At 43.6% G+C, this 23,937-nt stretch overlaps 2 protein-coding genes across 6 annotated transcripts in view; one reads left to right on the top strand and one right to left on the bottom strand.

Annotated features, from left to right (window-relative positions):
- The window catches only part of prkcz (protein kinase C, zeta), a 108,049-nt gene extending 94,296 nt beyond the window's left edge, over positions 1 to 13,753 (top strand). For all 5 annotated transcript variants that reach the window (XM_015055345.1, XM_015055343.1, XM_015055344.1 and 2 more), the window contains 2 exons: positions 1,940 to 2,055; positions 10,617 to 13,753. In XM_015055345.1, coding sequence (XP_014910831.1) covers positions 1,940 to 2,055; positions 10,617 to 10,704 — 204 coding nt within the window. In that variant the 3' untranslated portion in view covers positions 10,705 to 13,753. The remainder of the gene's footprint in view (positions 1 to 1,939; positions 2,056 to 10,616) is intronic.
- Positions 13,754 to 17,376: 3,623 nt separating this feature from the next.
- Positions 17,377 to 23,731, bottom strand: si:ch73-70k4.1 (FA core complex associated protein 20). Its single transcript, XM_015055342.1, has 4 exons — positions 23,256 to 23,731; positions 21,796 to 21,949; positions 20,420 to 20,883; positions 17,377 to 18,062 (listed from the first exon to the last, which is right to left on the bottom strand). Exons 1-4 carry the CDS (start codon positions 23,396 to 23,398, stop codon positions 17,990 to 17,992), a joined length of 834 nt encoding a protein of 277 aa, XP_014910828.1. The 5' UTR covers positions 23,399 to 23,731; the 3' UTR covers positions 17,377 to 17,989.
- Positions 23,732 to 23,937: the final 206 nt, after the last annotated feature.

Here is a 23,937-nt window from a genome sequence, read left to right as displayed (position 1 = left end):
CATTACCATTTTTTTTTTTTTTTTTCCCCCCCCCCCTCCCGCCCCCAAAAAAAAACCCCCCCCCCCCCCCCGTTTTCGCTGCATGTGGAAAGAACCAGGTGGACTGAACAGAACAGTATTTATTTTTGGGCTCGCTGTTTGCTTAACCACCTAACATGTGCAGGGGTATTTTCCTTTCCTCAGACGTACCTCGGGTCAAGCACAAAACATGTAACGCTTCTACTCTCTCTCTCTCTTTTTTTTTTTTAAGAGAAGTTCACAATCACACAGATGCTTTGAGTCTCTGCTTTATCAGCAGAGGGCCAGGACAATCTGTCACAAAACTTCCAACGTGGGAAAAACACAATGAGTTCTGACGAGAGAAATGAAGGACAAATATTTCTGGGACTATTTCAGCACTAGGCAAAAAGAAGATTAACAAGCATTGAGTGTGTAGATTAAGGGGGGGGGGATCCTTCACATTTTCAGTAGTGGTATACTTACTGTAGTAGTTTTCTGAAGGAAAACAACAACAGCAGCACCTCAGTCCACTGTGTCAATGAGACACATGGACTAAATTTACCCACAATCCCCTGCACACTTGGTCATATTGAAATACAGAAAGAGGTTACAATATAGGTTGTAATGTCTTTTCCTAAAAAGAATGTAGAAAGTGTGACAGGCCTTCGTAGCTATTAAGTCTGAATATATGGTCATTGATACAGTCTCCAAATATGAATTTATGTGAATTTATAGATCAAAAGATTTATGTGGCAATATAAATCTTACACAAAGCCAGATAAAAATCTCATATTTGTGGATTTATACTTGTTAAAACTGTTACAATGTTGTGACAGTATAATATGAGACGGATCATCTGTGAAAACATGAAGCTCCTCTACCTCCTCCCAGTGCGATTATTGCCGTCTGAAGAAATGCACCACCCCCACTCAGGAACAGTCAGGGCCAAGAGGAGGGTCTTAATGCTGTCAGTTATGCTCATGTATGTGCTGCTCAGCGTACTAACGGTGGAGACAGAACTAGAGCGTTCCAGCGTTTTATCCGCCATCCTCGGTTGCCATACTTACTATCCTAAACCTTCATGGTGGTGTGTCTGGGTCGGTGTGGATCAGCACCCTGTGCCTCTGTTCCCTGGGGCTGCTGGGACCTTCCACCATCCTCACCACTCCAACGGTCAGTCTGGATTTAATGAAGTTTATCAGACAGTTAGGATGTGGACTTAAGATGTCATTTTTATAGAGAATATTTGCCCCTGGCACTTGTAGACAACCATCTTCTCAGTATGATATGCCTGCAATGCCAAAGACATGACACATGTAAAGCACAATAATTACAAATAAATTGTTCCAGTTTGCAACAACTATTTCCTCGAGGCAGTTTTCAAAACAAATAAAAAAAATTCAAAGAAAATTTCTCTGCATTCAGAAATTTGTAGTCCATTCAAACCGTACAGATAATTTCAAAGTCAACTATGACTTAAGAAAATCCAGCAGATTAAATCAAGTCACTGACTTCCTGTTGAATGAGCATGTGGCGACAGTGGCCCGTGGTTGCATCATGTTCTTCGCTGTGCAGCAGCAATCTGACACACAGCGTTAGCGACAGCGCGGTGCGTAGCAGAGAGACGGAGCTACAGGGACAAAAACACTGAAACCTTTCAAACACGCGTCCAAAGCCGTATGCCTCTGGGACTGACCCGGCTCGCGGCACGTCGCCAGTCTCTAAAACTCGACTGAAAACTTCCAAAACGGCAGCGCAGGAAAAACAGAGGAAGACCAAAAACAAACAGTGTATTAAGAACAAATCAACACGGTCATTAGCTGTGTTTTGACACAGGCTGTTTGTTCTTCTCTCCATGGCCACCACTCCGTAATTCTGGAGAGAAAAACTGTTGTGGCACACGGCGATGACACATGTTAATGGGTTTGTTTTTCTTCAGCTGGAAAAGAAGGAGATGACGGCGCCCTTCAAACCTCAAATCTCTGATGAGTACGGCCTGGAAAATTTTGACACGCAGTTTACCAACGAACCAGTGCAGCTAACACCAGACGACGAGTGAGTACTGCTCCTTCTCTGCTCCTTCTCTGCTCATATGAAGTGTCTGTAGTTCTAATTAATGCCGTGAAAAAGTATGTGCTCCCCCTTACGTATTTGTTCCTTGCAATTTGTTGCACTGAAATGTTACCTGTTATCTAACAGATGTTACTCTTTGACTAAGATAACGTGTAAAGGTAAAAGCAGATTTAGTAAAAAAAAAAAAATCCTCATAAATTCCCCGCTAAAGTAATGAATGTGTTCAGTTTCTCCCACAGTCCCTGCATGAACTATTTTGCATGAATTCGTCATGCTTGTATGTGATGCATTTGGAAAAATAAAGGTCAAGTGCTGCAGTTACCATACTGATTGTGCCATTCGGGCCATTTATTTTCATACATTTATCTCCTGGCCACTTTAACTAAATAACTGAATTTTAATATGACTAAATTTGTCATCAAAATGCTCTCTTCTACATATTTTCCTGCTTTAGCTGTCAGAAAGGAATGAATGCTTGGCTGGATAGCAGCCCAGTAGGACAACCTGTTTAATAGGAGACTCTTAAAGGAGAATTAAGTCAGTTTTTGTCTGAAATAAATTATTGATTTTGTTTAAGCATGTCAGCTGACAACAGTTTTCTATATTCGAAGCAGCCTGTGCTGTTAGCACACCTGTAGCTACTTGCTACCGTGGCTGAAGGAGAAGGTATAGAGACTGAAGGCCAGAGCTCACACACTGAGTTCACACACTGAGTTCACACACTGAGTTCACACACTGAGTTCACACACTGAGTTCACACACTGAGTTCACACACTGAGTTCACACACTGTACCTACAGACCTGGGGGGCAGAAACAATTCAGAAGGATATGTCTGTTTTAATCATTTTATAGTCAATGCAATTAGTGTGAGAGAGGGGGATTAATGGGTCCATACAGCAACAGATTTATGGATTATCTGCATGAAGAAGTTATTCGGTTTATATCTTTCAGTCATTCCCAATCAAAACGCCATTTACTGACACCAGGAAGACTTCAGTTCACTTTATTTATGTGGTGCCGATTCACAAAAAAAATGTCATCTTAAGGCACTTTGCAAGGCAGATAGAAGTAGTTCATGTACAGAAGTATGTAATCAAATAAATCCAATGATATGAAGTCACTTACAGGTTTTTCAATTTGGTTTTAGTTCGATAAGCAGTCAAGTTGAGGCAGTTATTGCTTTAAAAATTCCACCTAAGAAAATACCTCGAATTACATCGCAGCAATCCCTCCTCTGGAGCAAGCATGACGCTTTCTGCGGGCAGTCGGTCTCATTCAGTGGTTTGCTTTACAATGGTGAGCATCCATGTGGCAGCAATGGGTAGGAATGGCTCCAGTTTAATGGGAAGAAACCTCCAGCAGAACCAGAACCTGGCTCAGTGTCAGCAGCCAACTGCTGATACCGACTGGGGTTTGAGCCCAAACTATAGAAACACGGGAGCACCAATCCAGGAGTTTCTTCTAAAAAAGGAAAAAGTAAAGGATTAATGGAGGCAGTAGCTCCTTCAGGAACATTCTCATTCGAACACAAGACGAGACAACACTGGTGGTAGATCAGAGACGCCATCTTCCTCCAACTCATCCTGGACAATTCTCCTCACCAGTAGACTCGATTTCTGGAATCCCACTAGAGCATTTTCTTTTACCAACTGCTTTCTAAGAAACAAATTGAGCGGCTCCATCTGGGAGGGAGGGAGGGAAGAAAGGATGGATGGATGGATGGATGGATGGATGGATGGATGGATGGAAGGAATCCACGTTTATTCAGGTCTCACTGTGAAGCTCTACATCATTGTTACCATAGCAGCACGTATTGCTGCAACACATCATCTGGACATGTCACAGTGTTCCTGACGGGTAAAACTTACCCCTTTAGACAAGAACAAAGATGATTAATACCTTCTGTTAACAACAGCAAACATACAGAGAGTCTGGGAGGGAGAAGGAGGGGGCTTAATGGGAGATGGTGGTGGTGGGGGGACATGTTCCCTCCGTCCGTGGTGAACACGGAGAAGCCCCTCCTCGTCCTACCTTCACGCCAGCGCTGCTTGCTGTTCCATCTTCCCACAGGACTTTCTCATCAAACACAGCAAAACATCCCCCACGGGGTTCCCAGGCTGATGTCTTTATCCATCAGGGACATTGTCTTGATTAACACCAGCATGGAGCTTTTAGGGCCTGACGGGAGCTCTTGTTTAAGATTCGACTTTTCGAGAGAAAAGAGGCTGAGGATATCTGGCACGACAACAGACATGAGTCGCGCTCTGCTGCTGGGGATCGTCTGCAGACGCAGCACGAAGACACAAGCTCGGCCTGTTTTCCTCTGTGCCATTAGAAACAGCTTCCATACGCCTTTAATAAGGCCTGCCAATAGATACCAGGCTTTTCTTAGACAAGATTTTTCTATAAATCCATGCAGGATTGATTGTTCAGGCTACAGCATTTAAACTTCTCCTGCAAAGCATTTATTGGACTGTTTTTTTTTTTCATCAATCTCTGAACAAAGCAGCTGCTCAAAAACAGACGGACTGAAAATTCAATACCCACTACGTATAATACACTTTAAAAAAGACAGGCCTCTCATAAGCAGGAAGAAATGGACATGTTAATAAGGCTTGACAGTTTAATATTAAACAGGAATGAAACTCTGTGCTGTTGAAACATACTCTGTAGGACTGTGAACATCTAGAAAGAACGGGACTGTAGCGGTTCTAGAACCTGTTGAGGTTTTTGACTCTTGGACTTGTTCTGATCTCAGAGCTGGTCCCAATCTTCTGCCTCCTGATGCTCTTACAATCAGGACTTTCTGGCCTCAGTTCTGATCTTCTAGCTGCTTTATGCTGACGAAACACCCAGGACCAAAACCTGCTGCAGCATCCTGACCTCAGTCTGAGACAACGGGTCAATAAAGTATTTTGAATTGAATAAACTCTAGCGCTAACTGATGGTCTGCTATTACCAAAGAGAGGAGGAGTCTGCAGCAGTCTGTAGGCTGATCAGATTACTGCCGATTTCTGCTGTTTGTCTTCTCTTCATAGGAAGACAACAGATGTGCAGATTGATGCCAGATTATTTTCAGTTTCAGTATTTAGGTCTGTTTAAGTCTCGCAGCATCATATTTGAGATATGAATATCACAGTTCAGATCTCTGACCTGTAGAATCGCAGCCTGCCAGACATGCTGCCCCCACCTGCCCATCCTGGATCCTCATTATGTTCACCTTCAGCTGGAGCAACATGAACTTCCTCCGGTCCTGTGAGGTGACACTGAACTAATGTCACACCGCGTCTCCTTCAGTCTGAAGGTGCCGCTTTGCTTGTCAGACTTCAGAGCAGAGCTCATTAAAACGCTGCAGCAGGGTGAAGCTCCGCCCCTCGTTGTGACAGGGTGTGATGAGGGGGGGTCTGTCACAGACCTGTGTGGGTGGGTGGGTGGCTGTGGAGCGCCTGTTGGTTCAGGAGTGGAGACATTCGCGCGGCCTCAAGCAACACATCAGAAGACGGAGCAGGACAGGGTGGCCTGCAGCACCGTTTCAAGCGGAGGCTGTTTGATGGAGTCACATGAGCTTCGCTCCTCACATCCCCCAGAATCCCTCTCTGCTCTCCTGCGTATGAAAGGCAAATTAACAACAAAAAAAGGAGAAAATAAAAGAAAGACCCACGCATCTTTTCCTGCGTCTCGCACTTTGTCTCCCCATCCCTTTCTCTTCCCTCTGTTACCAAGGAGAGGGGCTGGCGTCGCCCACTCCCGCTAGGAGGGGGGTGATGCAAAAAGCACTTCAGTCTCCTTTCGCTCCCACTCATGATGGGCTTGGCACGAGAAGAAAGAAAAGTGAAAGCTGTGTGGGGAGAGAGGAGTGTAAGCCCTCCATGTTAGAGATTTACATTGCTACATTAAAAGCCAGGATTGCTGGGGGCCCACGCCTGCCTGGTGGGGTGGGGGAGGTCGCGGAGGGGTCTTTGTGCCAGCTCTGTCTGGGAGAAAATGGCTGTCTCAGCTACTGCCAAGGAAATCACATTTTGTGTCCTCTGTCCCTGGTCCAGGTGTGACAGGTAGCTGTAGTGAGAGTCATCGCTGCTCATTGATGGTCAGTCTGCCAGTTACCCCCCCTCCTCCCCCTGCCCTCCTCCAGTCCATCCATTCTTCTAATTTTGCAGCATGTTGCAGTCTGTTCTCACCTCAAGAAGTCCCAGCAGAGTCTTTAGGAGCCCGTTGTGTTCACACCGTTTTACGATCAACAGGAACTCATCTGTGAAAAGTTTGGCACTGCAGTCCAGCAGTTGGTCAACATGTTCAGGTTGGCCAACTCTAGTCGAAGGTTTTATCAGCAGGAATGTTCCTCCGGGATTCCTGACTGATCCATATGTACGGCTGGGGGTGGCGGTAAATCTCCTACCGTTCCTCTAGGATGTTGTTCTCAGATTGTGTAACCCAACGCTGATCCATGTCTGAGCTTATTGCTGGCTTTTATGACCTGGATCCAACAAACAACGTGAAGTCTTAATGATTGGAGCGTTTGAGAAACTGCTGCCTTTTGTAATATATCGATCCATTACTGCCGATGGGTCACCTTTACTGCTTCCATAGAGGTAAGAGAGAAAGCAGAGAGCCCATGCTGCTAATAATATGGAATTGATTTTCTTGCTGAATCATCAGCGAGTGAGAAGGCCTGAGTAACAGCAGGGATGTGGGCAGTTTGCTGCTTTGGAGCAGCAGTACACTCTGTGTGTGTGTGTGCGTGTGTGTGTGTGTGTTTGTTTGTAATACCTTGTGGGGACCATTTTCCCGACACATACTGCATTGTGGGGACCCACTACTTTTTGTGGGGACTGAAGCCTGGCCTCCACAAGGGGAAACGCTGTTTTTGGGTCAGGGGTCAGGAATAGGGTTAGGATAGGCTGTAGAAATGAATGGAAGTCAGTGGAAAGTCCCCACAAAGATAGCCAAGCAAAAGTGTGTGTGTGTGTGTGTGTGTGTGTGTGTGTGTGTGTGTGTGTGTGTGTGTGTGTGTGTGAACACAATGTCAAGTAGGAGACACATGAGCAGTGATCCTAAAGAAACAACTGTTACTGCCATCAACCAGAGAAGGTTTATTCAATGAACACAGTTCTGAAGAAGGGAAACCTATGAGGTGATTTCTTAACAGCAGGTTGAGAACAGGCAGTGCTCAGAGAAACTAGATCAGACTCTACAGGCCTCAGATGACTGGCTGGGTGTTAGAGTCCTTCCCCCAGCAAATCTACACTAGAGTGGACAGAATTAAAATCTGTGCTGCAGTGGCCTAGTAAAAGTCTAAACCTCAATCTGAATGACGTGTTGATAGTTTAATTTGTCTGCCCATCTAAATGAGCTGCAGCCATGTTTTAAAGAGCAGGCTGGCCCCCGCTGTCCTCCTGATGGGTTCTGAGCCGTTCTGAACTGTTCCACATCCTTCTGAACTGGTTCAACTGTTCCCAACTGGTCTGAACCGTTCCGAACCATTACTATTGTCCCAAACCATTCCCGACTGTTCCTGACCAGTCTGATCCATTCCATACTGCTACCATCGTTCCAAACCATCCCAAACCATTCCCAACTGTTCCCATACATCACTCCGTTTCACTTTGACTCAGCAATCTCTCATCTCTGAGAGAACACCGGCGGATGCAGTGAAAAGTCCAACATGTGGAAGTGCTGTGGATATTTTCCTCTCTGGGGAAAAATCCTCCTGTGGTCATTATTGTAATGAGGTGTTAACATCGTGGCAGGAAAAACGTCTGTCTTCCATCATTAGTAAAGATCCAGAGAATGGTCTAACCCATAAAACCTGACCTTTTCTTTATTAGACAATGGCCTTTGTTGTAAACAACTAAAATAAAACCGTCTCAAATGAACCGTTTTGCGTCTCTAGGGAGCGAATCTTCTGGTAGTTTTTGGTAAAACTGCTCAGACTCGTGTGATTGTGTCCCACAGTCACTCTGAGTTTACGCCGTAAAGTGTTGGTTTGAGTGGCGTCCGGCCTCCCCGGTCCTCCTCCTCCTTTCTGTGCATCTGGTAATGCTTTCAGCTCCTCCTGGCCTGGAAGAGAAGAATGCAGTGTTTGTTTTGGTCCCCTCCCAGAGCGTCTCCTCTCTGCTTCGTGTCCCTCTCCGTTGCTCCGTCTCTCCGCCTTTCAGAAAGTTCCTCCGTGTTCTAAATCCAATTGTTGTCTCGCTGGTTGACCTCCTCCTACCCTCCTACGCTCGCGGCTCTTCACACGAGATCAGACGGAAGAAAAATATTTGCTTCATCAATATTCCGCTCGGCACACTCGAGGAAAGACACTGTAGTGTTTTATTCACTTGTCCCGGTGCTCCGTGTGGGTGGGACGGGCAACCTGTTGGACGCCGCTGGTGGCCCTTAACGGGAGACTCCCACCCACCTGGTGGACCACTCAGCGCACCTTTTGTTTCAACTTCAAAGCCCCCGCCCCCTGCTCAGGGTCTGCAGGGAGAAAGCCTCCCAGCCTTTCTAGCAGGAGGCCTCCTTTTTGGGTTTCGTCTCTCCTTCGACCCCCCCCCCCCAACCCCCCAGCCCACACACAGATGAGTAAACACCCTGTTGCTACAGAACAAGAAAGCAGCAGCGTTGCTAAGGGAGTCCATTTATTTTTACTCTGCTACTCCTCACTCTCTCTTTATGGGGTTCCACTTCATTTACCTGCGATGACGCTTTTGTTGTTAGCAGAAATATTCTCAGAAAAATAAACGAAACAAAAAAAAACAAAAACAAAAAGATTGCTTTTAATTTTGCTGCCTGGGGAGGAAATTCATGGCTTTTTGTTCTGAAGTGAGCTGAAAGAATGGGCCCATTAGGGTGCAGCAGAGCAGGTAGAGGCTCGAACTGCACGCAGATGCTGAGAGACGATAAAGAAGAGCGGCTTGTTCAGGTAACACCTGCGCTGCAAATCAAGCACCATTATGAAGTTCTTGCTGTCAGTTTCAAAACCAGCTTGGCTTCTCCTTTGATTTGGTGAACCCAGAATGTGAATGCAGTTTGTAACAGTGGAATGAAGATCTGACTACGGTTCTATATGCTCCCGACGGGGTGAGCAGCAATGAGGAGAACTCCCCATCATGATGACAAAGAGTCAACGAGCTATTGGGATTGAAGTCATAAACAAAATGTCGAGGTTTGATCGTCAGAGACACGCCGGGCCGATCGGTGGCGCCAGAGATGGACACAGAAAACACAGGACGACACTAGGTCTTTTCACGATAACAAATTTTGCTCGTCGATAAATTGTCCCAGAAGTCATTGCGATAAATGATAACATTGTTGTTTTGAGACCATTTTTAAGTAATGGTAATGGCAAAATAATAATTCAAGAGCACATTCTAAAAGATCAGTAGACTTTATGAGCATTTTGACACTGGAACTGGAAGACATTTTAATTATCCAAAATAAATAAAACAACAAATAAAAATAACTTTGAAGTCTTTGTAAACAAAACTGTCCTTCAGTAGAAGGGATAGTTGACACCAAATCACCAAACTTAAGACTTTTATCATCCAGTTTTTGTTAGAAAGAGAGGAAAAAAAAGATAAACGATAAATCATGTCAATGGAAATCATTGAGCTTGTTTTAATTTATCATGCGATTAACTGGTTTATTGATTATTGTGGCAGGCGTAGACGACAGCGTGTTTGTTGTTTGAGAGAGTGAGGAGCAGGCGGGATAGAGAGAGACGGAGCTATGATGTCATCATGGCTCCATGGAAACATGAAACTGGTTTTCAGAACCCAATCTAAAAAAAATAAAATAAAAAAGGTAGTTTCTAGTGACCAAAGACACCGACTCTGTGTGGATGCAACAGCCTAAATAAAAAAAATAAAAAAACATTTGAGGATGTACCCAATAGCGTCTCCGTGGTGACAGCAGCATGCTGTGGGCTTGCTTGCTTCTAATCAAACCAGGGTTTTGTTAAGGTGGATGAAATTATGAGCAGTTCTAGAAATGTAAAGTTTGACTTCATTTTGCTGCTCCACAGCGAGTCCAGGCATAGAGTCAAATTAACAAAAATGACAAAGGAAGGAAGTTTTAAATGCCCGAGCCAGAGTTCAGAACCGAATTTGATAAAATATCAAACATCTCCTGATATTGAACCTGAGACCTTCTCCCAGTGTGACTGATTTAGTGAACTTTTACAAAGTAGAACAGTAAATATGACCACTTTGGTGAGTTGAATGCTGCCTGCCATAACGCTGCAACAATACATTGGATTTTGTCCCTAGTAGAGTTTTCAGGCAAATCGTTCAGGATAAATATCACATTAAAGGTCAAGAAAGCTTAGAAATTACATTTTATCATTCATATCCCAACAATAAAGCATTTTAACGGGATGCGTAAACTTTTATATCACGGTATGAAAAAAGTTTTTTCTGTAAGACAGGACATATTTCCAATTGCAGGCCAGCAGGTTTTGATGTTCGGATTGGCAGATTAAAATCCAAAGAGAGCCAGCTGATGTGTTTTTACTGGAACAACTCTAACAGGTTTTTTTTCCCCTCCTTCTCCTCCTCAGGGACGTCATCAAGAGAATAGACCAGTCAGAGTTTGAGGGATTTGAATACATCAACCCCCTGCTGCTATCCACAGAGGAGTCTGTATGAAGGAGAGAGCAGCTTCCTCTGTCGCCCACCTTCTGTCTGTCCAAGCTGCTGTCTTAGCCAAAAATAAAACCAACACAAGCCAACAGTGGAAGGCGAGGAGGAGGACGATGAACTCGCTGCACCGGTCATGAAGGCGACACGGGCGGCGAGGGGCGGGGGGACTTTCTCCAGAAGTCCAGGAGAGTTTCCTTCCTGGACTTTTGGATTGTTTTGTGGAGTGGCAGACTCTGCTGTCTGTGTAGTTTGTAAGTGGAAAACAAACCGTGGACTCCGGGAACATTCCCTACCCTTCTGTTCTCCTCTCCTTTTCTTTTTTCAGCTTATTTCCATCCTTGAGTCAAAGCATGACCGGCTTTGTAATTTCAGAGCAGAAGTGTGTCATTCTGTGCCTGCCATCGTGAAGACATTTCAACCCGTCCCAGGATGAAGACCAGAGTTCTGTCCGAGAGCTTCAGATGACTTTAGGTGCACCCGGTCCTCATTTCTGTTTTCCTATCTCGTAGACGAGGCCACGCCTCGGACCAAGCAAGAATGTACAATGACGACGTAAAGAATTGGGTTATTGCGTGTTACGACGTAGGTAACAAATCCAAAATTGATGATGCCTTTTGTTGATGCGACTGGCACATTCTCATTCTCAACCGCAAAATGCTCTCTCTCTTTTTTAATCTTCTCTGATTGTCTCTAACTAAACATGGGACTCTGTCTGAGAGAGTAGTTTTTATTTAAAAAGTGCCTCAAAGATCAAATGAGTTCTGTCTCTGATTGCTCCTCCTGGACATTCTCTGCCCACCGGCTCCAGCCGATCAGTCCAATTCTCCTGTTTTCAGTATTAAAACCTCTCAGCGATTATTGTCTATAAGTTTGCTTGAGCAGAATCGGGACACAGTGAGAGCTTGTTGAGTCTTCAATGTCTGAACAGAGGCCATCCCCAGCATCCCACTTCCTGCTGGACTGAAGCATCCGCACTCGTCTGGTTCTAACTTCCAGAGTGAGACGCCATGCGTCTCCGTCTCCAAACCAAGGTTGGCTTTGCTGGATGTAGTTTCAGCTCAGAGCCTCATGTAGCTGGGCTTTGGATCCACAGTGGACCATAGAAAACCAGCAGAAGGTTTCTAGAGATGAACTTCTGACGGTTTAACCTTGTTGCGTTAGCCGATAGCTGTTTGGTATCAGCCAGACAGTTTGAATTCACAGGTCTCGTTCACCAAACTGGGTAGAATTAAACGAACGATGACCTAAGCTGTTACCAGAAGGTTCTGATTGGATGGAGCAGGAGATGGATGGGTGGAGCCTGCAGTGCTCCCGCCGCTGCTCCGATCTGTTGTGGTGAAGAAAGGCTGAGCCAGAACCTACCATACCCAGCTTCACGCTCTGCCCCGACTCTCGCCACCGTTAGGAGAGACAGATCATGACCAGAATCACAAGATGCCGGATCTGAGCTTCCCCTGCAGGCTGGCTGGGTTCTGCCTTACAGACTGCATCAGCGGTTCTGTCACCCGGATGACTTAAACTGACCAGAACTGGTTGTGGACGTAGAAATGAAACGTCTGGAAATGTGACAGGCTCACTGTGTTCAGTTCCAGAGTCTATATCCTCTGTCTGCATCTGGACCCGAGCTGATCCCTGAAGCTTAGAACCTGTTGAGCCCTGGATGAACGAAGTCAGCTTTCCTGAACATTGAGACCGTATTGATAGATCAGCCTCACTCTGCTCTTCTCTTTGACCTAAACCTTTCACACTCTTCTCAAGATCGGACCTCTAACTCCACCGGCTGTGTGCGGAGTCAGGAGGAAGATAAAACGGATAACTACGTGGCGTTCTGCTGGACACTAGAGGAGAGAATTGGGAAGGTAAACCAAGGCCCAGCTTGGTTGGATCATCTGCATGAGCCGTCTCTTCAACCTTTGATTCCTGTGTGATGTAAATGCATCAGTCTGTGCAACAGGCCTTTGGTTTCTTGTGAAGGTCCTTCTGCCTGAGTCCAATGCTCAGAAGGTTTCTAGTTAAAGCAGGGATCGCACCATTGATCTAGTTGGACAGGGGTGCTGCTGCTGGAAGACGTGTCGGTTCTACACCGAGCCATCCTCAGTCCAGAGCCCAGCCTCCTCATGCAGCTCAGCCGCGGCGCTCACTTTGCTGTTTGAAGGTAATCCGGGTTCTAGCTGATCCACTTACTGCCACTCACACAGCTGACATTTCTGGAAGCAGGAGCTTTGAGCTGGGATCACAACATTGACAATATGTCACATTTTCAGGTTCAGATGTTTTGTTTTCCTCGCGTTGCAAGTATTTCCTTTGAACATAAAAAGCGCAGACTGCTACCTTGAGACGGATAATGAATGATTCTTCTGTTGAAGAAAAACAACTGGAGTGGCTAATGCATTTAGTACATTTTTATACATGATCTACTGAGTTGGGCATTTAAGTTTGAGCTTTTTTTTTTTTTTTTTAATACAGAAAAGTCTGGAAACACCCAGGTTCTTCCATCGTCTTTCGCCAGACTTCTCCTGGAGCAGTACTGTTGTGTTCAGGAACCCCGTAATGATCTGTGAATATCAGCTCTGAGGATGGAGGTCGATCTCCTCGGGGGGGTTAGAGGAGCTCTCTGTGGGCCAGGAATTACGAGATGAACTGTGACCTGTGCTAATTTGATAATGACATAATAGGATTAATTAGCTCGCCTTGACTCCGAATCTTAATAATCTGCAGGGTGGGATCGGATAGATAGCGAAGTGCTTCGGTTTCCACCAACATGCTGGTGGAGATCAGAGGAAGCCTCCCCGATAAACTCCACCCGTTTCGCTGCATGTTCTAAACGATTTTGTTGAGCTTTTTGTACATCAGATAACATGTTTTCTGAGGGACCAATGGATGAACTGGAAGTCCTTGAATCCAAACGTCAGAACACTTTAAAGAATGACTGAAAAATGAATGAAATAAGACCACGATTTTTATTAAATATAATGCTGGGTCAATCTGCTTACCGTTGCTTCACCACATCCTTGTAAATATGTGTAATTATTAAAATGATACTGGTTTTCCGTGACCTGGCTCCATCCTTGTTTGATTTGCAGGGAAATGAAGCTCCAGTCATCAAAGCTCGTCACCGCTCTCTACGTTCACACAGCGAGGGAAGGACCTTCTTAGATCATCCTCTGATTTTCTTTCTTTGATGCAGAGAAAAGGAAATTTTCATCTGTCTACTAGAATATTAATGAATCTGCATCTCCACATGATTGGGTCAGCTTAGTCCAAATCAGTTCAAAATGTAGGCCTGAATGTTTCTTTTTAATAGTTTGTATGTTTTCAGGGTGCCAAGAAACAAAAAAAAAATATCACACACAATTCTTCCAATCTGCATCTTTTCCACATAAATGCTGCCATAACTTGCATATTTTTACAGTAACAAGAAACCTGAAAGCCAACATAGGCGTACAAAGAATATCCCAAGGCTTAATGTAGGCCACGTTTATGTTCCTCTACTGGGACAAATTAAGTAGCATTTATACAGTTGTGTTCAAAATAATTTATTTCTCAAATAATTTTGAAAGCAGAAACCTGAAAAGGCCATGCTGCCTTATGCACAAGAGCCTCTATGTGAGAATTAAACCAACAGCATCATATAAAACTTTTCCACATCATTTGCTTGAGTTTTCAGGGGTTTTTTCAGTTCCTACACCTAAAAGAATCATTCAGTTCATTTATTTAGCACCAATTCACAACAAATTTCTTCTCAAGACACTTTACAAATGTTATTTTAATTCATTCACAATTGATCTTGGTTATCAAATGATGCTTTTAGCTCAGCTTGTTATTCAGATTAGTGGAAAAACCCAGCAGAGCATCGACTTACGGTTTTCTCTCCTGGACGTAGCGGCAGTAGACAATTGCTTGCATCGAGTCGATGAATTAACAGCGTACACCATGTATATGTGTGTGTGTGTGTATATATATATATATATATATATATATATAGCAACAGCACAGAGGAAAACTCCCCTTTAACAGGAAGGAACCTCCAGAATGTGGCTCAGAGGTTTGAGAAGTCGGAACAGAAATCCAGACAACACCAAGAACTGATGTAGGAATAAAGATCAGACAGAAATGCAGCCGAGCCTGAATTATTAGCTTGATGGTCGTTTAATAAATTCAATTTAATTTCATTGTTGTACCTCATTAATTCAAATGCATGTTTAAGGTCACAACATCTTAACTGGATGAAAGTCACAAACTGACAGCTGGAGATTCTATTTCATGCTTTCTGATGCAGATCTGAATTCATGGGTTGAGGCATGATGTAACGCCTCTTACTGGCTTTTGGCCTACTTCATGTTGTCAAAAAGGTTTTAAGTGATTAGTTGATACCACAGGTCAAGCAGAAATTGAGTCTAGATATGGCCAGTAAACCTGAAACAGGAGAATTTATCACACTGATGTCTGACAAAGAATATTTTGTTTTCCAGTTGATACATCTGTTTAGCATTTGAATAGCATTTATGAAAGGACATAACAGGAATAAGGCAGTTCAAAGTGCTTTACACTATAAAATCATGCAACAGCAGCCATTTATAAAATAAAAAGCACTTTATCAAGTGCCATCAACCTCATTCCTCCACTAAGTATACGGGTTTTAGCCTTGATTTAAAGGAGCTCAGTGTATAGCTTGGCATTTTATATTTCAGTTTGACGAACAGCTCTCGTTCAAATGCAAGAATAACAAATCCAAATCAGTCCAGTTCCTCCCCGTTCAGATCCAGTTACACACACTCCGGTTCAATCACGAGTGTAAAGTAGGACAATCAAACTCAATCACAACACAGAGTGGTTAAAAAAAAAATAAAAAATAGTCAGCCTGGCTGATTGCATCAAGGAAGTCCTCCTGAGCAAGCATGCGGTGCCGCTTCCTAAAGCCACGATGGCAGGACTTGATCCTGTTGTTTGGAATGGCTTCCTGCATGTTCCAGTTCAGTAATGGTTCCCAGCAGCAGCGCTGAGCTTTGACCACTTGTTCTCCGTGTGAGGCAGATGATCTGATTAAAAAAAAAAAAAAAAAAGCACCTTGCAGAGTCAATTTGCCAGTTGATGAGGGATCACCAAGTAAAACTCGCCCACATTTCCTTCACATAAAAGTTCACCGTGAAGTATGTCACACACGAACACAAACCATGTTGGTATGAAAGCGCTTTCCAATTACCCAGCTAATTACCTTGATTAACAGGAAGAGGGTGATCGCTGTGAACTCAACCTCAGGATCACAGCACAGCCGAATCACTTCTTTACAGATAATCTGACTTCATTTTACCCTGCGGTGTACATTTCCATATCAATGAATTTTAAAATATTTTCAGGAAACACACTTTCTTCACCATGTTCAAATAAATGATGCAAATAATGATTTACTGCATCAAATCAATCGGACCAACACAAGTCCTAAGCCTTTTGTACATGACAAATAATAAACGTGGTGTATATAAAGTTGTTGACGCGTTATATTGATGCAACAGTGTGGAGCAGCTTCTATGTACAATGGAAGGACAATTACAATTATTAGAGAAATGTGACAAAAACAAATTATCACTAAATTATGGCAAAAGAAAATTTGTACAATTTAGCAACAAGCAAATAAAGAGACAATGTTAAACAGCATAGGAATAGAAAATACAAACTCATATTGACCATGTAAAAGGTAAAATGTCAAAAACTATTGCAATAGTAAATATTTCCATACATAAGTTACTGTATAGAGACCTGGGGAAACTTATGAAATGAGCAGAAAACCTTTCTACATGCTTCAGAAGAAATTTCTTGCATTGCATGCTTCAATGAAAATATGCAGAGCTTACAACATTCCAACATGTATGCAGATGTGGCTCAAAATTAAAGAAACAGATCAGGAATTAGAAAGATTTGTTTAACCCGTCATGAGGACGATTGTTTCCTCATCCACCCCATTGACTTGCAAAGTGTTTTTGACATGACAGTTAAGGGGTTAAAAAAAACAACAACAAAAAAAACAAGTCTGGCTATGGTTCAAACATTTCAAGAAATGGTTGAACCTCACAAAATATTTGTTTTTGCCTTTGACAGGAATTTAAATATTGTTTATTTCTATTAGATTTGTCTTTTTTTTTCTTTTATCATTTTCAATATTTAATATACATAGCACATTTATTTTTCATAAGGCGAACCCAAAGATATCCAGAAAATATTCTGTGGAACGATGAGACAAAAGTTTAATTTCTTGGGAGGCGATGGTCATATCATCTTAATGGTGGTCGTGCAGTAGGAGCCTGAACTCACCGTTCATCCTGAAAAAAAATCCTCCAACGTGGCTTAAATCAAACATTCATATTCAACTGTGGATTAGGACAAACGATGCCGATTCTTACAGAAATCCACTCCAAGGTCCAACTGAACCGTCGCTGATGGAGGTGAAAGTATAAACAGGCTACAAGGACTGAAAAATTCTTCAAAAATCATGGTAACGTCCTTTAAACAGAGTGGGTTTAAAGGATGTTACCATGGTGACAAAACCATCCCAACACTGGAAGCTGACCCTCTGCTTATATGTGCATCCAATTTTGTTTTTAAGAACATATTCCACCCTGAGCCATGCAACAGCAGCTGAACATGTTGTGTCATAGACATTATAACAATGTTGTTACTGAGTGAAAATTGGAAAAATGCATTTATAAGACTGCAATTACAGGTTCAAGAACAAAAATCACATCTTTTAAATTTCTCTTTTAAAAAACGATTTTTTTAAAATGGAGGCGTAAAACTGAGGTTGAAAATCTCCAGTTTTACAGATCTGACATGTGGAACACGAATTTATCCAATAATAGAACAAGAGCCTCATCTCCTTGGCTTTACAGGCCAATCAGATACAGGCGCTGAGCCTGAAGGACTTTTCAGCTGCTTTCCCTGAGCTCGGATTTCAATGCAGATAATTATGTTTCCTGAAACGGCTCTAAGTGGGTCAAAAAGCTGAAAGGTGCGGCTAAGGCCAACGTTTCTTTTCCAAAAGTCCTTTAGAGAAGAACAAACGGCTACACTCAGCAGCTGTCTGAACCACAAGGAGCAAGTTTTCCACCGTCCCCCATCAGAATCTCAGTTCAATTCAAAGCCCTCCAACTTTCCCCCAGCTCTGACCCTGAGTGTTGAGTCTGCGTCAGTGGAGTAAATAACCTGACCACGCCCTCTTCCAGCTGACCGGGTCCTGGAGTGTGTCAGGGCATCTGGCTGCCTGAAGCCCCGGGACGGCCGCCAGCTTCCTGTCGCCTCACCAGGTCATGTCCACGCTCAGCTCAGAGAGACACTGGGCCAGGTGGCCGTCCCGCTCCATCTGCGTGAACCTGGAGGGCCAGAAAGCATCACACTCAGAGGGACGAGATCACCAGGAAGCTGCTCACTAAGAGGAAAATAACACATTTTATCCTGCAATACTTTTTCAAAAAAAAAAAAAAAAAAAAAAAACTCTAGACACTTTACAGGAACCTAATGAAATAAGAACTGAACACTTGGGTACATAACGCAGGACATTAATCACACGCTGTTGGAAACAGGTGAGTATCTGAGTTGTGATGAGTGTGACGGGTCTGCGCGGACGCGGATGTGTCGGCGTATTCTGTGTCCGCTGTGACCGAATCGGTGTCAGACAGGATTTCTATCAGTATTTGGAGCAGGACCCATCAGCACCAGCTGGGGATGCTAAAAGGACACATGGTGACCGTAAACAGAGCCACTAACATCAGTCACTACCCAATCAGAATTTACTACGCGAGTCCTAATCAAACCCTGAAGGGACGTGATGGACAGTGAGCTCAAGTAGTTTCTAACGACCGTCTTTCAGCGTGAGCAGACCGAGCGCCCCTTTGACGTCCGTCGTTCCTATTAGGGCTGTAGTGACACAATAATCTCACGATACGATACACAAACGATACAATTCAATACACTTTGCGATTTTCTGAAAGAGTTTAGGGGGACAGAGTGATTTTGGTGACATTTTGTGACCGTTATAGAGTTGGATTGAATTAATTTAACTGAAAACTGATTAAAAGCACCAACTACACAATACCTGGCTCTGGTTGGACATGGACACAGACTTAAAGTCGACAGCTGGACAAAATGAATCAAAGAAGTGGTGAGAAAACATGTTCCTTTTAATTGAAACAGTACAAACTGCAGCTTACATGCATTTGTAAAGTAAATAAAGTGCACCAAGTACCCTGCTCTGAATAGTTTGATACCTTTTTAACCTTGACACCTGAAGGAATCGCTCTAAGCCTGATGACCTAATCAAGCGAAGTAAGCAGTGAGTGAGCAAGGTGATGTTGGATGTTACGATACTTGTGGATGAATATCGATTTTTTTCTAGGAAAGAAAATATCGATATATATCGCAAAATCAATATTATTACACAGCCCTAGTTCCTAGAAGGCTTTAGTTGGAACAAGTCATGCAACGCGACAACATGAGACATCTCATCAATAATGAATCCTTGCAGCATAGTTCAACTCAATAAATGAAGAACAATTAATTTCACAGGCTTAGATGGAAATGTAATTTTACTTTATGGGAGTACTCTCAGGATTTGAGTTATTAATATTACCAGAGCCAGAAAAATTATGCGTGCACAAATAATGAGGCGTGTTCACCACCCCCAACAGGATGACTCACGCTCCAATCATGAGCAGCGTCTTCATCATCAACAGGATGTTTCACACACACTAGCTTGTTGTCAGACCACAATGTCTGACTTTTACTTTGAATTTACTTCTATAAATCCACTGACAGCTAAAATCTACTAGTTATTTAAAAGCAGAGTTTGCCTCTGAACTTTGGCTGCTGCTGGACTTCCTGTTTCCTCGCCATGCGTCATCCCGTTTCATCCGGCTCGCCCAGACCGAAAACTCTCATCTGGTTTTTCTCTCAGGACTTGAGCCAACAGGTTTCCCACACACAGCGGATTTTTACTGGTAAGAGTGAGCCTGAACTAAACGCCAGCACCGTCACTCAGTGGTGCACTGCACTGTTAGTTTTCATCCCGCGTAGTCAGCTTGTGTGTGAACGCAGCAGGCAAAGGCGACGTCACATGAACTGGCGAGAGACAGAAATCCACTGGTGACTTTGCAGCTTCACCATTCCCAACTGGTGGTCAGCTGATCCAATGTCAGATCTTTTTCCGATCACTTCAAATTTCAATTCAAATAAATGTATTTGTCCCGTGCAGCAATTCAAAGACGCATAAGTAATACAAGTGATGGCTCAGACAACAACAGAAGACAAAAAATTCACACATACTAATAAATCTATTAGTATTATAAACATATTTGTGATGTAATATTGTTGTTCTACCAGGTTGGGCCGACATCATCCGTTATGTTGTTACTACTAGACAAAAATATTCCTCTTTCTGGATACGCCAACAAGATTTTTCATCCTCCTCTTATCCACAGAGACCCTAGATTAGGGCACAAAGTTGCAAATATTTTGGCCAAACTTGGAGAAACTGTAAACGTGTCACTTTACAGAATCTAACCACATTCAGACATAAAGCAAACACGTTTGTGCTGAGTAGGCGACTGTCGTTATTTCGCCGGGTATTTTCCAGAGCTGCCCTCTGCCACTCGTGAGGACTAACGGGAAAGAACGTTACCGTTTCACTTTAGTGTGAGAAGAAGAGAGAAAGTGAGTGATGAGCAGCTCTTACCCAGAAGGGAACACATGAAGGCACATGGGGCAGCTCTGCAGAGCTCCTTCTTCATGTTTGCTAGCGCTCTGCTCCTCCTCCTCGCCTCCTGGAGAAACCGATGGGTTGGAAACCTTCAGCGACTCGGCTAGAAGCCGTCCGCTCCACTGTTCTTGTTCTCCTCCGATCCTCGGCTCTCCTGCTGAAGACGGAGCCGCCTTCTCCCAATTTTGAATCCTGCTGAGGGCTCTGGGAGGTTCAGCTCGCTGTTCAGGACTCTGTCTGCTGTCAGATGGCGGCCCTTTGTCAGATGTCTTTCCAGAAGGCCTGGTCTGGACTGGGGAAATCTCCTGGGGAGAAGATGCTCTCTGACGGTCTGGGTCTGATGGAAGCCCCGGGGTGAGTGGGCCGTCTTCTGGAAAGGGAGGAGCATCACTGAAGAGATCATACGTCCACTGCTCCTCTACCTTTGGTGTGGCAGGTCTCTAAATGGAATACAAAATAAAATAAAAAAACAAGTCTTATTAGGTCTACAAAATTTAAGACAATCCATCTATTGCTGTCATCATTCAGGCAAACACACCAAAAACGATCATCCTGTCCTGAGACCACTGCGTCTCGACTGTTTTCATGAAGCGGTCACTCAGGAGACCTCAGCCAATCAGACCACAGAAACTGTATGGTTGAAACGCAAACCAGTGACAAAGCAATTAATCTGCTTTCCAGGTCTTATAGTTCTGAGTCACAGGTTGTTGTTTACAACGAGCTGCACTGAAATATGTGAATAGAGGGAGTGGAGTTCAATTGGCAGTAATGACTGATTTGCTGAGATGTGTTTGTGAACAAACAGAGCTCAAACATAAAGATTAAACCCACAGCAGGGGCGTCTTCTAGAGGAAACCCAGTGTAGAAAACACTCCTGGATCACTTCTCTTTCTTTTTTTTTTTTGTGCATCTGCTCTGTCTTCTCAAAGCCCCTGTTGGTTTTGACAGACAGCTGGTCCTACTGAGCCCGGTCGGTTCTGGATCTGCTGGAGGTTACGTCCTGTTAAAGAAGTGGAGTTTTTCCCTCTCCACTGTCGCTACATGCATTCTCAGTATGAGGGATTGCTGCAAAGTCAACAAGACGACACAAGCCGATGTCTACTGTTGCAGTCAATGACCTGCTGGGCTTCCTTAGATAGAAAACCTGATGCACTGTCTGACAGAGGATCAGAAGAAATGCATGTGATCGAATGATGCTTCCAGATGACATTTGTTGTGAATTGGTGCTATAGAAACAACCTGAACCGACGTGAACCAGTCCATGTCTGATTTTGGACTTTTAACGCAACATACTGATGAATATTTTTGAAGCCGGTTGTATTCTCCGCAGGAGCAGCTTTTGGGTAACTTACCGCAGCAGGAGGAAGGGGAAGATCAGGAACCGGGTCCCAGAGCTGGTTCTGCAGGTGCGGCAGAGCAGACATCAGTGTGAACGCCCACAGGCTCTCCACAGCGGGGGGCTGCGACATGTTCCACCACGCTGCTGCTGCTGCAGGCGGCCGACACCTGAAAGCAGCTCACACACTCTGTTCCTCAGCATTACTGAGCTAACTGAGCTTTTTCTGCATCAAGCCCGACGAATTCTTTCAAACACTTTTAACAAGTATATATGAGATACACTTCAACAGATTTTTGAAGTTATACGAGAAAGAAAAAAAAAAGTACTATAATTTTAATTTGTTGTCTTCCCCGTTATAAAAATGATTTCCAATGCATTTTTAATCTAGGCATTAAATTATTTATGAGGCTCCTCTTTGATCTGGTGCTCTGTGACTCCTTTTGTAAAATAAAAGAATAAAAAAAGCGCAAGAGAGAGAGAGATGCTGAATATCTTCTGAATACATTAAGAGTAGACGCTGAAATCTGGCTGCTTTGCAGAAACAGAAGCGGGATTGAGCCAGGCCGAGGTGACACACTGCCACTGAATCAAACTTCAAAAACATAACGCCGCATTTTAGACTGACACATTTCCGCCTTGCAAGCTTTCTGCGTTGTAAAAAGGTCAAAGTAAATCATTCTGTCAGACAGCATCTTGTAAGGTATTCATTCATTGTTGCCCATTAATGGCATAAAACAGCAGCCAACTGGCCACCATGAATGACTTTTTCCTCCAAACAGCCAAACTGTCATTAGTCATTTCAAATGCTTTTGATCAACAGTTTTCTAGACTGAGCAGCCAAATTAATTGGAAAGAAGAACATGAAATATTTTTCATTTTTTATTAATCATTTAGCAATGGGTTGAGCTATTCTATCCACAACATGCAAAGACTTATTTCCTGTATTGTAAAGATACTGTACCTTAGCGTGGTTTTTTTCTCCACTTGGCAAACCGACCCTCATTGAAGGTTTATTATGACAGATTACAATGCACCCACCCCTCAACAATAAATAAATAAGAATAATTAAAAAAAAAAACTCTTGGCATATTAATCTGCTTTAGAAATTACTAATGTTGATTTAACATTATGGATTGGTATCCCGATAAAAGAAAGGATGTAGAGATGCAGCTTAAAACATGACAGAGAAAATAACTCGAAGCTTCTGTTGCTGTATTTCTGTTGGATTTTGACCAGAGCATTTCTCTGATACTTAACATGTCAGGAAACCATATATCCTTCCTTACAGAGTGAACCTGAATGCGACATGGATTAAAACCCATCCGGAATAAGCAGTCAGCAGTGCGGTGAGTCAGAAGAGTGGGAACGGAACATGTTCTGGTTCCGGAGCATGCTGTAAACACCTGAGACGTTTAGTTCGCCTTGGAAGTTGTTCCTCCTGAATGTCCAGACGCCACAAAGAGCCTGACTGACCTGTCAGGATGTGCTGCTCCGTCTCTGGACAGCGGAGCTGCGCCGCTCCTCTCCGCTGTTCCTAGGGAACCGAGTCCAGACTTCGGCTCCTCCGCTGAACTCCTCTTCCGTTTCAGTTTAGACTTTGAGCCGTTTTCAGCCATCTCGTTTCATTACTTCTTGGTTTCCGCGCAGAACTTTGAGACGGGCTTTTCCGGTGTTATACGTGCAACGTCATTTAACAGTATCCAATCAGAAGCTTCAGTAGGTTGTCATTAGAGATGGTCTGTCCAATCAGGTGAAAGTAAAACAATTACGGAGAGGCAGGCTGGAAGTGAACCTACTGATGATGAAGGTAGGCCGGGGCAGCGCTTCAGTCGCCTCTTATTTCCTAAAAACTGATTGCTGACTTGTCATCTGCTTTGTTTAACTCTAAATGAACTGACAATGTGTAACAGTAAATGTGCCGGGCGGATCTGGCACATTTATTAACCATCATCTCATCTTAAATGTGAACAAAACATCCCAGGCACGTGCAGAAGAAATAGGCATAGGGGGCTTGAGCCTCTGCCCCCTTTATCCTTAATGGCCCAAGTGCATTAAGGATATATTTTTTTTCAATAATAAAAAAAAAATATGTGACGTGCGGTGAGGTTCTTTGCTGGTGAGACACTGACTTATGACTTAGACACCATGCATGTTA

This window comes from Poecilia latipinna, unplaced genomic scaffold (genome assembly GCF_001443285.1).
Source record: "Poecilia latipinna isolate Pla-1442-1.1 unplaced genomic scaffold, P_latipinna-1.0 Scaffold1311, whole genome shotgun sequence".
In the NCBI taxonomy this organism is placed as follows: domain Eukaryota; kingdom Metazoa; phylum Chordata; class Actinopteri; order Cyprinodontiformes; family Poeciliidae; genus Poecilia; species Poecilia latipinna.
The sequence above is the reverse complement of the archived record's forward strand: the minus strand, read 5'-3'. Positions and strand labels throughout refer to the sequence as shown.